The sequence below is a fragment of the Dinoponera quadriceps genome, unplaced genomic scaffold (assembly GCF_001313825.1).
Source record: "Dinoponera quadriceps isolate SergipeBrazil2010 unplaced genomic scaffold, ASM131382v1 scaffold586, whole genome shotgun sequence".
Classification (NCBI taxonomy): Eukaryota; Metazoa; Arthropoda; class Insecta; order Hymenoptera; family Formicidae; genus Dinoponera; species Dinoponera quadriceps.
The window spans coordinates 361,728-376,306 of NW_014554764.1; the positions used below are offsets into that span (position 1 = coordinate 361,728).

Genomic DNA, 14,579 nt, shown 5'->3' on the forward strand with positions numbered 1-14,579 from the left:
TTTCTGGAGCGAAATGGCACTCTACCATTACCAAACCATCACAGGTCATTCGCTTGATCTCTGTACCATTGTAGTATAATAATTAACGATATGTATTATTCTTATACTAATTTGTATTAGCCAATTGAAGTGAGTGAAGTTATGCGAGACTACGAAGGATATGAAAGCAGCAGCAACAAAAATGTAATGCGTTTCTCTGTAGCGATATTCCATTAACTATTACATATGAACACGGAGATGATATTGATCATTATTAAGAATATGCTTATTAATACTATTATTATTATTACATTAATATTATTAATTAGTTATATCATGCAGATGATAATTTATCTTTGCGAATGTTATATTTAATTAAATACGAGTTTTAACATGCTATTAAGTCGGGGGCTGCACCGTAAACGCGCGACTATGCGTATAGCGGACCAAAGACGAGCCCTCTTATCGAGAGAGAGAGAAAGAGAGAGAGAGAGAGTGAGAAAGAAAGAGAGACGCGCGACATGTTATATTATATATATACATGGGCTCACACGTACACAGCTGCATACTCGTAAGCGATAAACACGAGATCGGTTTTCATCCTCGCGATGAATCGTATCTGGTGCTGTTAAACCATTGTCGATACGATCAATAATGCACTTCCCTTCTCCGAAACGCCAAATCTTATGCAAATGTAGAAGAAAAAAAAAGAAGAAACGCGCCAACGTCGAGATCTGTGTTCGATCTTGTTCGAATTGTATTATCAATTGACAGTGGGTAAAATAATGTAAAAAAATGTGAAAGAAGCACATTCAAGTTAGCAGTAACATCGAATCGAGATTCGTCTCAAAGAATAATATCGCACGAACGTGTGCTCGTTGAAATTAGATTTATTTTCTTGATCGATTACAACTCGTTCTTATGACTGTTAGTGAACACTTGTCACTTTTACTCATACTGTTCTATAACGATATTAAACGAATGCAATTTTCTGAAGTGAAGGATTAAGAAATTAGCCTCATGACTTTTCATCAGCTTCACATTTACAATCGTTGCATACAATCATTCATATAGCGGAACACATATTTTAAAGTACAGCGCAGATAAGATAATAACGATCACTAGATGTCGTTTTTATTACTTTGTAAACACGACGAGATCATACATTCGCGCGTGCACGCGCGCGCGACAAGTTTGCATTGGACTCTATTTTGTCAGTTACATAAGAAATCCATCCAGAACGTAGAGACAGAAATTCTATCGTGTTCACAGCTATTGATTAATTGGTGTGATTCGTATATTACTGTGTGTCTATCCGCAATTAAACTACAACTCTCTGCGTTGTAACTTTAAGAGTGTTTTGTCTAGGCGAAAACGTGGATACAGGGATGCAGGATTCAAACGAGGAGGTGCCAGCAAAGACGCTAATAATACGAGTCTGCGGATCGTGTGGAAATGTACAATAGACGCAATGTGATTATTAGGTGGATCATACGAGATCTTGTGAGAACGAGAATTAGAGAGAGAGAGAGAGAGAGAGAGAGAGAAAGCGAAAGTACGAGAGAAAATGAGACGGAAAGTAAAAGTTCTTCGGGCGTGAGAGGGAATTAGCGTGAGTGCGAGAACGCGAGAAAGGAGACTGCGAGCGTGTATATCTGTGTAAATATACTAATATTATGAAATGATTATATAACCATAACAAATGGTAAAAGCGAATACAAAAAATACTTGTTTTTATATCAGATCTGTATTATAGCGAAATATTATTCTGTATTTTGTAATCAGGAACGCGGAAGTTAAGGTTGACGAACGAGTGTCTGTACGTGCGTGTAATCGAGCCTTTAGGTTTTAAAGATAAGTTTCTGTAACGATCCATCGTGGACCGGCGGAATCGTACGATCAACGTTATCTAGGAAGTTTCGACATTTCTCGCGTGTAGGTGCAAAGGAATTCCGTTTGACCCCACTCGCAGTCGCCCGTGACACCATTGTGTACGATTTCGTTTGTTTCGACGCGAGCAACAGTCCGCGGCACGCAGAACCGCGGGCGCGACTTACTGCCAATGAACGTGACGAGGCAAAATTCGATTAATTTTACTGTGTTATAGCGTGTATCGTTAGAAACTTTTTCCCGTTGAACGGACGTTATAGTCGCGGTCCCTCCCAAACGTTCGGCCGAGCCGTTGACATGTACGCGAATTTCTTAGATAACCGTCATAGATTATACGAAAAAGAGGACTTTTTATACATCCGTTTTGAAATTTCCTTTTACGCCAGAAAGTAAAGAAGTTTTTTCCGTATACGCTGAAGAAAGAGCGCGACTGTACAAACGACGTCGTTCGGACAGTCATCGGGAATTTCCGGGCGATCGCTTCGTTCCGAGCCACTGCCATTCGATGAGCAATCTCGAGGTAGTTAGTATTCGCCTGTGGAACGAACCGACGACCGAGCGACGCGATGCGCGCCAACTACTTTTGCTTCCATCTCACTGCCACTACCACTTCGGACGACTGAATGATCAAAGGTCAAAGGTAGAATATCGAGAGAAGACAAAATAGATAGCGGTGCCTCGTTGCGTCTCGAAAAAAGCCTAAAGAACGGGCGTGGAGTGGGGTCAGGGCGTAGTTACTAGTTGACGATGAAGAAGTCGCTTGCGCGTACGGAAGGAGTATAAAGATAAGAATAAATTTTCCTTCATCATTTGTCCCAGGTGACCTCTAACTACATATGCTTAAGCTTCTTCGTTTCCGCGACGTCTGGATTAAGATGCGATTTTAATCACCCGCTCCCTCTTCCCCGCCCTCTCGTGATAATAAACCTCCGCCGCGGATCGTCGCGGTAGCGTGTCGTCGAGTCACCGGTTATACATATATACATATATCACGTCGATACGATAACCGAAATCGCCGCAAGGCCGTCGCGGCGTGTACCTATCTTAATCCAGAGCCGCATCACTGTGACGCGATGCACATACTACTCTATCACTTGTACATAATGTTAGAGAGGAAAGAACAAAAAACAAATCGAAGATTATATTTTTTCTATCGATCCAAAAACGTGGTGACCTATCAACATCGTGCATCCGGGATTATTTAAGCGTAACTTCGTGCCCTTTGTACCGATCACACTTGGCGGACGAATTGTTTCCCCGACGAGAATCGTACGTTTCTTTTTTCCTCCTCCTTTAATTCGGAGCGCCACTTGGATATCACCGAGTGGCCCTTACGTTCGTGCCGTACCTCTACTTTTAGTCGGTGCAAATTCGAGCGATGCGTTTTCGAGGTATATCTCTCTTTATTGTAAGTTACAACTGAGCATGATACTGACCAATCGCCTGAACGTAGCTTCAGACCACCACTCTCTCTTTTCCCAAAATGTCTAGAAGAAAAAAAAATTGCGGCGAGTGTTTTAAGGATATTATAAATAAAAGGATTATGATTGTGAATATCTCTTGTGTTACGTTAATGTGATTAAAAGAGACAAAAACATTGTAAAGAATTAAATAAAGCATACATTTTACATTTACCGGCGTGTGATTTCTGGGACCCATCGGGCGGACCCATCGGGAGAGAAGAAGTTGCGCGTGAATCGTTTTACACATAGTTTTATTTATTATATAAACTATTGTAAAAGTTACAATTGTACATTAAAAAGTCATAGTGGGTGAGTGACGATACCTACTGTGTGTGATACATGAATATCGCGATCTTTAGCTTGGAATCGTGGGAGCTTACATCGTGCGTCCCCGCGTGCAATACAAAAATTCATTCACGTTAAATTATATAATTAATACTCGACTGGAATTTAAGATATGCACTTATGTACTAACAAATACTTCAAGCCGGATGTCGAATGTAAACTAGAGGTATACTGTACATATTACAAAATGCATCGTCGCGGCTGTTATTACGAAAGTCCGCGAGTCTCGGCGAACTGTCCGTTCATTGATTCACCTTAATAAAGATCTCTTCTTGATAAAAAGGTAGTATTTAATTACACTAGCGCCCGAGGGAGAAAGAAAACGCAAATCACACGACGTGACGCGAGCAACGTAGGAGAGAGAGAACGCTAGAAATGCATTTCGATAAGCTTTGCGTTAAAACACCGAGCGGTTGATCTCAACTGTCAATTCTACGAACGATCGTGCGCGTTTACCACTCTTCTACCAGCCTGCGCTGATACACCCTTGTACTTTATCATCGGTACGTGGCCGGAATTCCGCTCCGTCCGTTATCACTTTACGGCCGCGCGGGGCGTTTAACAGCAAATTCCTCGCGATTGCCTCCGATGTAAGTGGACGTAAAAAAGTGGCCCTGAGTGGCAAGTTAGATTAATGCAGCACCACGTCTCCCTCGCGACTGCCCCGCCGTTAGGCTCACGGTTGCGAGTGCTCCAGCTTGTACACGTCGTGATATGCGTTGCGGATCAGTGCGTAGGGAAAACAGCTCTCCAGCAGGTCCATCGTCAGAAACGGAGACTCTTGGACTATCTGATCCAGCAACAGATAGACGGACTCTCGGTTTCGAGTCGCCTCTTTGTCCGCTTCTTGGCCTAATCTCAGTAAGCTCGACGAGGCCAAGGCTAAGAATTCCTTCATCCTGTCTTCTATGTCGTTCTGCCCGCAAATCGTGAACAACGCTCCGAATATATTGTTTATGGCGGTAGCCATGCAGTGTATGTTGTTGGAGTGGCCCTCGAGCGACGCACGGTAGAAGGAGTTCTCGTTCCGAGCCAATTTAGGGATGGAGACCGCTACGAAGACCATCAATAAACATACGAGCAAGTGTTCGTCCTCTTCGGCTTCGCCTTTCTGGTTGCGCAACGCGGTCGTCAGTGTAGGGTCGACCTTGCAGGTCAAGCCTGCGGCTGAAGTCATTTCGGAGACGACGCGCATAGGGTCACCGGATGGCAGGTGATGTCTGAAGTCCAATATGGAGCTCAGCAAGAACGGTATGCGCTCCTCCAACACGTCGACCAGTGCGGACTGCGACAATTGCCGGAAGCTAAGAATCACGCCTATTATGGTGACTCGCTGAAGAACATTGTCCACATGTTGCAGCCTCTTAAACTGCTCCTTCATCACCTCCGGTTTGTCGAAGTTCGTCCGCAAGGCGACCAGCACGTCCCTATTGCCCGTCACCAGCTTCTTCAGCTGCTGCACCTGACTGGCGATGTGCCACATCAGATTCTCGTTCAGCATCTTCATACCATACGGCCCTATCAGTTCCGCCAATGCCCTCAGCTCGTTGATGTCGGAGAACTCCTCGGCGTTGAAGGGTATGGCGCCTTCCACCGACAGGCTGACGAACGCCCTTTGATTGGCGGAGTAGCAGATGTTGCCGGCGCTGACTCGCCTCAGCAGGACGTCCGAGTACCACTGAGTGTAGAGCGCGGCTATGGTCTTGTCGCCGTGGCTGTCCAGCTCTTGGGTCTGCTGCAGCAGGGCATTGTTGAAGACGCGCGTGATGTCTATGTGCACGTAATTCTCGATGGTCTGAAGGACGTTCATGTAGGACCTGACGCTGACGAAGAGCTCCGACGGCTTGGCTATCTCGCTGGTGTCCGGATTGTACATGACCATTCCCACGAGCGCTCGGGCGAATCGCGACTCCAGATGTTGATGGAGATACTCCCTCGGCGCGAAAGTATACTCCCAGACGTTGATGGTAGGACAGTAATTGATGGCGTAACACAGCTCGGTGAGGGCCATGTGCAGTTTGTCCATCGTCGTCAACTCCTCCCGGGTCTTCCTGAAGCTCTCTATACCGGGCTTGTGAATCTCGTACATGTTCTTCTTGTTCTTGTCCTTCTTCTTGCGATTGACAACCTGCGATATTAATAGAGCGCAGTGTTTCGGTAACAGCTTGTCGCTCATGTTACACTGTTCGTCGCAAATGGTCGTGATGATATTCTTAGCCTCCTTGGCCATCTCGTCCAAGAACATGTTGACGACAGAGAGGCTCCTCTCGCGAATATGATGACGCTCCTCCGGACAGAGCTCGTGGGTGCAGCTCTGGAAGTGGCTGCATATGAGCGGGAATGCGACGATGTACCGGTTCTGAGCGGGAAACTCGAGACACATATGGAACTGGTCCTCGAATATCTTGCTGTAGAAACAGAAAATGGATAAGTCTGATGTCTCGACTAGCATCTCATCCAGATTGTCGACCATCTTTGTGTGGAAAATCACCGTATCCATGAAGGAAGCTAGTTCTCTATTGTCAGCCAGATTCATATTGCCTTTCGCGATAGACATATAAGCCTGCAGCCTGAACCAGTCCAGTCGGAAGGCACGGAAATCAAACAATTCATTCTCCTCGACTTGCTTCACAGTCAGACTAGCTATAGTTGAACACATATCACTAAGAATAGCGCCCTCATCCTCGGGACAAACAGGGAGATTCTGTATCATCTGATGTAGAGCAGGGGCGTCGAATCCCGCGAGGAACTGGACGTAATATCTCTGAAGCACCTGAGAATACTTTTTTACTAAAGCTCTTAATTCTTCGCAGTGGAAGAGTAACTCCGGCAACTGACGGTCCACCAAATCCTCGCCGCCCCGTCCTTTGCCCTTACCTTGAATGGGTGGGTTATCCCCGTGTCTTAGTAGCCATAATACCTCGTCTCTCGCGTGGGAGAGACCCATTAAGACCAGCAGTGCTTTCGGTCCCAGGAGGCCAGGCTGATCGGTTAAAATTAAACCTAATTCCTTCAGGGCAGTCCTCAGGAATTTCCTTCGTTCTCTGTGCCTATAGCCAGCTTTTTGTACTGCTTGATTGTAACATTCCTTCACTTCCGACACTCTTTTACTGTACCCTTTCATACTCTCAAAGAATGTCTGAATGTATTGATGTATGTAGATTACCTCATCTCTAAACAACGCCAATACCCAGCCAGATTCTAAAGCAGTGATCCACAGTTTGTTTGGTTGTTCTTGGCTTAAGAACGTGTGACAAAGTGTGAATCCAAGAATTACCCATCTCTCGATTCTGTCCAAACTCAGCGTTTCGCAGGACATGGTCTCCGTTGCTGCTGCCTTGAGTATCTGGCCGGGACTACCAACGAGGCTCAATTTTTGATCGGCTCTCCATGTGTCAGCAGTCAAGTTTCTACCAGGATATATCGGCCACAAGGAAATTAGAGCGTTTTTCAGCAACTTGGAGTGCGGCACGAATTCTTCCGAGAGTTTCTTCAACGGGGCATCGTAGTCCATAATCATTTGGCCTAGACGAGGAAAACTGGGATCCGACTGACTGTGCACCATCTCGTGGGCCGCATTGAAGAGCCCCAGCACCGCTTTACGATCTTCCACTCGTGACAGGAGGACCATCAAACTGACATACGTGACTACAAGATCCAGATACCCTTTGGTCAAGTCGAAGTTAATTGTAATGTCCATGTGAACGCCACAAGCATCCATGGTGGTCAGCAGCTCGCAGACGTTGTCCTTAAAATCCAACAGATCAACAAATGTATAGTAGTACAACGACAGAGACTTGATGATCTCGTTACGAATGTTCGTGATGGTCTGCAGTCCCTTGATATCGATATTAGGAAACTTCCTGACAATCGTCTTGATGGAAGACTCCAGTGCCTTGTCGGAGAGGAAGGCAGGCTTCGATTTGGCATCGCCACAGGCTTTTTTTATATTATAAATACGTGTGAGCATACCAATGCCTCTGTCATTCAGAATGGTCAGCTTCTCAGCCAGCTTCTGCTGGCTTGGCACGATAGGTCGGGCCATGATGACGTCCCTTGAATCGACACTCACGCAATTAGCACATTACTCGTTCGTTTTCTTCAAATTACAGTGATAATTACTCTTGACCCCACCCCTGAGGGTAATCTACCTCACCGGATGCGACGAATGTTGCCTCTAATTTCCTGCAAGAAGAGACGATACCTGTCACAAACGTTGTCACGACACTTTTCGTTCTTCACCTCATGATTCGTGTACTCACCTGTCGTCGGGGTTACATATTGAATGCAAATCAACGGCATAATAATACGACAGACCGAGTTGGCTGTATGCTGTGCTCTACCATGGTGCATACCACGCGAAGGGCGCCGCTATCTGAGACACGGTGCTGCCATCGCGGTGAACTAGATGTGAGTAATCAGCGTAGGTGAGACGAGCGCGCGTATAAAATCTGTAAGAGCTGTAAAGTAAGAAGAATTTTCAAGTTATCGCTGTCTCGAAGTTACACGGACGAAAGACTTCACTCTCGTGAGGGAGTTAAACATTCGTTTTGTTAAACTGGAGTGCCCGACTAACGTACTTAACTACTGTTCGTCGCTCGATTTCATACATTCGACGCTTGTGTGTCGAATTTCTATTCGACATTTACAAAAACACTATCAGTGTAACATTAGAGGTTATATATGCATTAACATTTATTTACATTTAGGATTTCGTATCATTTTTAACCATATATACATATATATATATATATAGATTAGGATTAAAAATCATACAAGTAATCTTAATCGTGAAGTACACGCTTCATCACGATGCACCGTACATCGTGAGATCTCGATATTGATACTTCGAGAATTGCAATCGCGATATGTTCAGATCGGAGAAGTCAGTTGAGGAACGGATCATGGCGCGTCGGGTCGTAATCCGAGAGCCGTTCCATATAATCCGCGATTTCGGCTTGCCGAAGGTGAGCCTCGGGCATGATTTTCCGTCGGTAGTGTCGACAATAAGCGTCACGCGTTTGGCACGACAAATTATCGCACCGCCGAGCGTGAATATTCTGAAACGGCCGTCATGAGTATCGAATGGAATGCAAGTGACGATCACGCGATCGACGTTCGTAGCAGCTCGGGGTAGGACTCGCTGCCCTTTACGCTCTCGTCTACCGAAAGAGTCCTACACGCGTATCACGCTCGTTAGGAATGTCGAAAATGAGTTTCGTGCCGCATATCATGACAAAGGATCGTTGATTAAATGAGAATTGGGAGGGCCGAGAGAAAGAGAGAGATAGCAGTTATGGCGGTTAAGATTCAAAATTATTGAGTTACTCCCTCGACTGGCCGAAGGAACCGTTGGGTAAGTATCACCGCCACCTATCAGGAGAATATCGTACTTGACTTTCTATACAGTGGTAACTTACCAGCAGTTCTTCTGTAGCAGTCTCAAAGCGAAAGAAAGGCAGGGCCGAGGGAAGGAGAGAGATAGCAGTTATGGCGGTTAACATTCGAAATGATTGCTTTACTGCCTCGACTGGCCGAAGGAACCGTCGGTAAGTATTACCGTCACCTATCATAAGGATATCCCACTTGACTTTCTGTTCAGTGGTAACTTACCAGCAGTTCTGTAGTAGTCTCGAAGCGAAATTATGTTCTGTACAACTTTAAACAGGGTTTTGTACATTTATACGCTGTTGGGTGAATTTTTCATGACGATTTTAAGCATTATATATTATTTAAGAAAGTAGCAGCCAGTTATTTTAAAAATTCACGTATAAAATAAAGCGAGATAAATGAAAGCGATTCTTGAGAGGCCGATAATTGAAAACATGGTTTATTAACGTTGTTTATTTTACGATAAATACATATGTATTTATTCTTATATATAAATACATATGATTTATTCTTATAATTATTAATATAATTATATATAATTATATAATTAATTTTATATATAATCTTCTCATACAATCTTCTCTTCCCTTGGTATTAACATGTAATTTAATTTTATCGGTTGTAATGTAATATTTTCAAGATCTTACCGTGATAACGAAGTTTATAGAAGGAATAAGTGAAAGACGCGAGTGTGATTTATTAAAAGTCTGATAATATCATTCGCAAGTTTGCTATACAAATAAAATTAGAGAATAGTGAGAAAAAGTATCGGCGGGGGAAATGACTTTAATGCTCGTAACGATATAAAGTTATAAGCACGACAGCAAAATGTGAGCCACATGCTGCAACGCGGCTTTCAAAGTCGAAAGCTAAAGACCACCTCTTTGCTATGTTCGCGAAATGACTGATGGCCCCAACTCGTGTACATAACTTAATATTTGCCCGCAATATATCATTCGTTCGTGCCACAGAATACTTTGCGGATGGTATCGGCGAGCGTAACTCGGGACTGATATCCGTCATACGTCAGGGAAACAGCGCGTAGCCGCGGTGTCAGGCAAAAAGCCCCGGTATATCCAGATATATGATAATGGATATAATCCTTCGATATCTTATCTTTTATGAGTGTTATTCGTTTATGAGCGCTTTTGGATGCCGTTCAATTCTCATCTCGCTCTTCCTCCCGTGCTGCCGAGCCCTCTTCTCGACGGCGCGGGCCCTCGTTGGCTCGGTTTTACTACTTTCCCATTTTTCATTAGCACAATCAAACCGGCCGTACGCGGAGAAACAATGGCTTCTTGCCGGTCTTCGGCGTGGGCGTTCCTCCGCGGGGAAAAAAGCGTATAGATTATCGACCGATAGAGGGGCTTGGCCGCTGTGTTTGCCCTCTCGTTCGCTTTTCTCGAACGAATCGAAAGAGAGAAAGAGAGCCGGCGGGGAGGAGGGAGAGGGAGAGACGGGAAGAGAGAAAGAGAGAGAAAGAAGGCTAAGCGGTCTCTCCCAGATCGTAGCGAGCGCGAATCGCTTCTGTTGACTGCGAGTCCGTAATTGTTTCCTGCTCGGAGGAGGCCAGGTGGAATGACTAACGACCAATTTCCTTCGGCAGGCGAGTCATTCCCCGGTATGATCGATCCGATTATCGCTCGGCGTGCTCGTCCTCGCAATTTCGAGCAGCGTACATCACGGTTCCCATGGGTCTTCGCAAATCGCCCGCTCGCAGATCGCCGACGAATCCGCACATCCTTGGAAAAATGTTCGCGGATATTACACAGGGATTTCACGCAGCTTCGAACAGTAAGTCGGAATTATCTTGTTAAAGCGCAGTGATCTGGTGGTAGTGATTGTTTGCTTCGACTTGTCGAGTATATCATGCCGAACGGTGTTTCGGTTATTGTAAATTAGGCTGTTGTAAGACTGTTCGTGACAAAAATGAAGTAAAAACTATATTTACTTGTGATTCTAGCGCGTAGATTGGCACTTGTGCATTTTTTATTTACGTCAGCGCTACCATCCGGTCACTTAAGTCATCTTTTTTCCACTATTTCTCGACAAGTTGTTAAAATATTCATTATTGTCCAAAATGTGTCATTTTAGTCACATTTTTTCTGAGCTCTGCCATTAAATTTGTAAAATATGGACGTTCTATATATATTTTTGCCCTCTCTCTTTATGAGACTGTTCTAAAAGCGTACTTGCATTGTATCGTTCATGACTTTTTTCTTGTCATGAACTCTCAAATATTCATACTATGAAGAGAACTCGTTATACATATTGAGCTATTCAAAGATAAGCTTGAGAAGGTAAGAGTCATCGTTGCTTTTTTTTATATAAAACGAATGCAGTACTTTTTTTTACGTAAAATAGGAAACGCGTCTGATATGAGTTCGATTTATGCATCTCAGCAGAATCAAGCTCGACGACATTAGGGCGGATAACTTTGTAGCATGGTAAAAAACGGACGTAAAGTCGCACAGAGAGTACGGGGGGGGGGGGGNCTACGGGCATCTCATGAATATGAAAACAGAGCCGTATAATGTTGTCGTATCCCAAAATTCATCCGTCTATATAGAGCTTAACACGTAACTACGAAGATGTCCAACGGCGGCGTTTCCTAACGACGTATCGGGGGCAAGGGAGGAAAGCAATCGGGGCGGCTTTAATTATCTCGCGGCCTCCTAACGTGCAATTAATTCCGAATGCGGTTTAGTTTAGCGAACGAAGAGCAAACAATGTATTACCCTCTAGGCTGTCTAAACGTAGGTGGTTACCGCGGAATCGAGGCTGGAGGGGACGGCGGCAATGGGGGTAGGTTAGGCCACTTTACGCAAATAGCATGGATCCTGCAGATAGCGCATACTTCCCGTAACGTTACCGCCGTGTACCCCCCGGTTTACCCATCTTCCCTTCGCGTTCTCCACCCTATCGTACCCTATTGCTCCCGAACGCGAGGTTAATGCTCTGTGAATTTGTGATTGCCTCTGAAGCAAACCGACAGGTTTTAGCGGGAGCCTACTCGGCGACCCTGAAGGACTCCGCTCGTTTTTCGATTTTCCCATAATGCGCGGCTCGCGACGTCCTGCGCGCGTGCAAATATCGTTATTCATCTCGACGGCTCTCTCCGACGAGACGTAACTGGAACCGGGATTAGGATGATAAGAAAAGCGCATCTCGCAGTTGTTCCTCTCGTGAATAAATGATCGGGAAGACACTCTATCGCGGTCGAGCGAGATCGAGATTCGTCGTAATAGCCGTTTAACGATAGCGTAAAGTGTACAGTAAGACGTAAGCATGAGCTAAATTGACCAATTTGATTCTCACAGTCCAAGAATAATCGGCCGTGGTTGGTCGATTAGCTTACTGCTTACGTCGTACTGCATATTTGACGTTATTGTAGAATGGCCTTAAGGTCGACGCGCATGCGTTTCCGCAGAATATCGAGTTCTCATGACGACTTTGCGCGCTTTTCCCGCGATCATCGAAGCTCGTTCGTGCGATAGCGAGATCGGATCTCCCCGCGAGACTCCGTATGTAGGGTGAAAATTCGATTCGTCGCTCGTGAGAACGGATTTTTTCCCGAAACGGGGCCGAGCACTTGAAGCTAGCTGCGGTGGAAGGGAACCAGATGTAATTAACTCCTGCCAGTGTATTACAAATCAATAGCGTACGTGTATATTGGACGAGGGCTATTATGTATCAACCCCGCGAGCGATATATTATGCGTTGGCAATTATGATTGAAAGCGTTGCGCGTATCATAGTTTATATGTATTGTGAAACGTATATTGGAAAAATCAAAATATCTTTCTCTATAATATTATCTCTACTATTCCGACGTACATATGTGTATTAATAATCCAGGATAATAATAAGCTCGGCGTATACAGAATTTCTGTGCCGAGTAGCAAACGTATACGTCGCGGAGGAAGCATGACGAAATCTCGATAACTACCGGGGACGTCTATTAAAAACTCGAGTCTATTTCTTACGGTTATCTTAGTGATTCTAGAAAAAGCGTTATAAAGCTGAAATAATTCGATATTAATGAATTACCCCGCGAAGTTTCGCCTAATGAAACAGTGCTTTTTAATCGAACTTTCCTCGTCTTTCCGGTGGGGTGAAAGTGCACCCCTCTGCAACGGTCTCCCTCCCGATGGCAAGGGGTAGAATCGGTCGTCTAGTGCGAGCGGTCGAAAGGGAGAAAACTATGAGACGGCGAGGGAAAGAGAGAGAGAGGGGGGGGGGAGGTGACAGAGAGAGAGAGAGAGAGCGAAAACGCAGAAAGGGTGAAGAGGAACGGAGAGAGGAGTAGTTCGCGCGAAGCGAATGACTGTGATTCGTCCAATTATCGGTTGGCACCAAAAGTGCTGGGTCTGGCTCGCCTGCCAAATGGGAAATAGCCGGCGAACTGCAGAGGCAAGCTATAGCCGGCTATGGACCTACAGACTCTGCGCGCGGACTGTATGGATCCCCCCTTTCACCCCTTGCTCCCCCCTCCGTCTCTTCTCTCCCTCTGACCCCTCTCGGCATGATATGGACTTCCATGGTACGGAAGCTGCCGGACGATGTAAACGGCAATCGCCGAAAGATAATTTCGCCCCGTAGGATTCGGCGATTTTCTGCCGGGATGACTTCGTGAGAGCTCGTCGCGCGCTCGCCGCGCAAGCGGAAACCCGAAGGAATTGTAAAAATCCAATCGGAATTAGGGCGTCGCGCGCGAGCTATCGGTTTCTCAAATTGCGTTCGGATATTCGTAACGCGGCGAAACGGCGGTTACTAAAAAATCGAGAAGCCGTATCGGTAATCGATACGTAAAGCTAATCAATTCCGCAGCCGGCTCGATATAGACTCTACTATTCGAAACAACGTGAATAGATGATAACAGATCGGTGGTACGCGGCGGCACGTCATCCGTAAGAAAATCAGTCGCGCGCGCGGACTGTAACGATGTCAAAATAGAACGGTTTTAATAATTCACGCGAATGAGCACTCTCCGCAAGCAAAAATTGAATACTGATCCGACAGTTTCGCCAACTGAGGGGAGATAATCGGGGTTTTAATTTCCGACTTAATTATTCATGAATTAAACCGCATACACTGACGTTTTCCACCTATTTGAAATACATAATTCGTGAAAGCGGCGTTTTAAATTTTAAATATTGTCAAGCTAAACCCAGCCATTTTACCATTTTAATTTTGTATTCATAACATAACGTCATATAACGTGTGTTGTATCGACCTCGCCGCGTTAATATTCAACGGGTATCGTAGAAAATATCGCCATGGGAGATAGTAGGGGCAGGAGGGGAGGGGAAGGGGAGAATAGAGATGGAGAGAAAGAGAGCTGCGGAGCAGCCTTCGAGTCCGTGTACTCACAAAATCGCGAGGAGCCGGATTTTACCAGTCAATCGTCCGTTCCTTCTTTCGTTGCGCGTTCACGCTCGGCTTAGCGCGCCCCGAGACTGGTAAATGACGTCATTAACGAGGGCTAAAGTGCTGACGCGTCAAGACTAAC

The 14,579-nt window shown here is 45.3% G+C and overlaps 1 protein-coding gene across 1 annotated transcript; it reads right to left on the reverse strand.

Annotated features, from left to right (window-relative positions):
* Nucleotides 1-536: 536 nt before the first annotated feature.
* LOC106741620 (membrane-associated protein Hem) lies at nucleotides 537-8,031 on the reverse strand. Its single transcript, XM_014613815.1, has 2 exons — nucleotides 7,940-8,031; nucleotides 537-7,862 (listed from the first exon to the last, which is right to left on the reverse strand). Exon 2 carries the CDS (start codon nucleotides 7,720-7,722, stop codon nucleotides 4,354-4,356), a length of 3,369 nt encoding a protein of 1,122 aa, XP_014469301.1. The 5' UTR covers nucleotides 7,723-7,862; nucleotides 7,940-8,031; the 3' UTR covers nucleotides 537-4,353.
* Nucleotides 8,032-14,579: the final 6,548 nt, after the last annotated feature.

Coding starts and splice junctions, on each gene's coding strand:
- LOC106741620 (XM_014613815.1), bottom strand. CDS start 7,722: ATGGCCCGACCTATCGTGCCAAGCCAGCAGAAGCTGGCTGAGAAGCTG.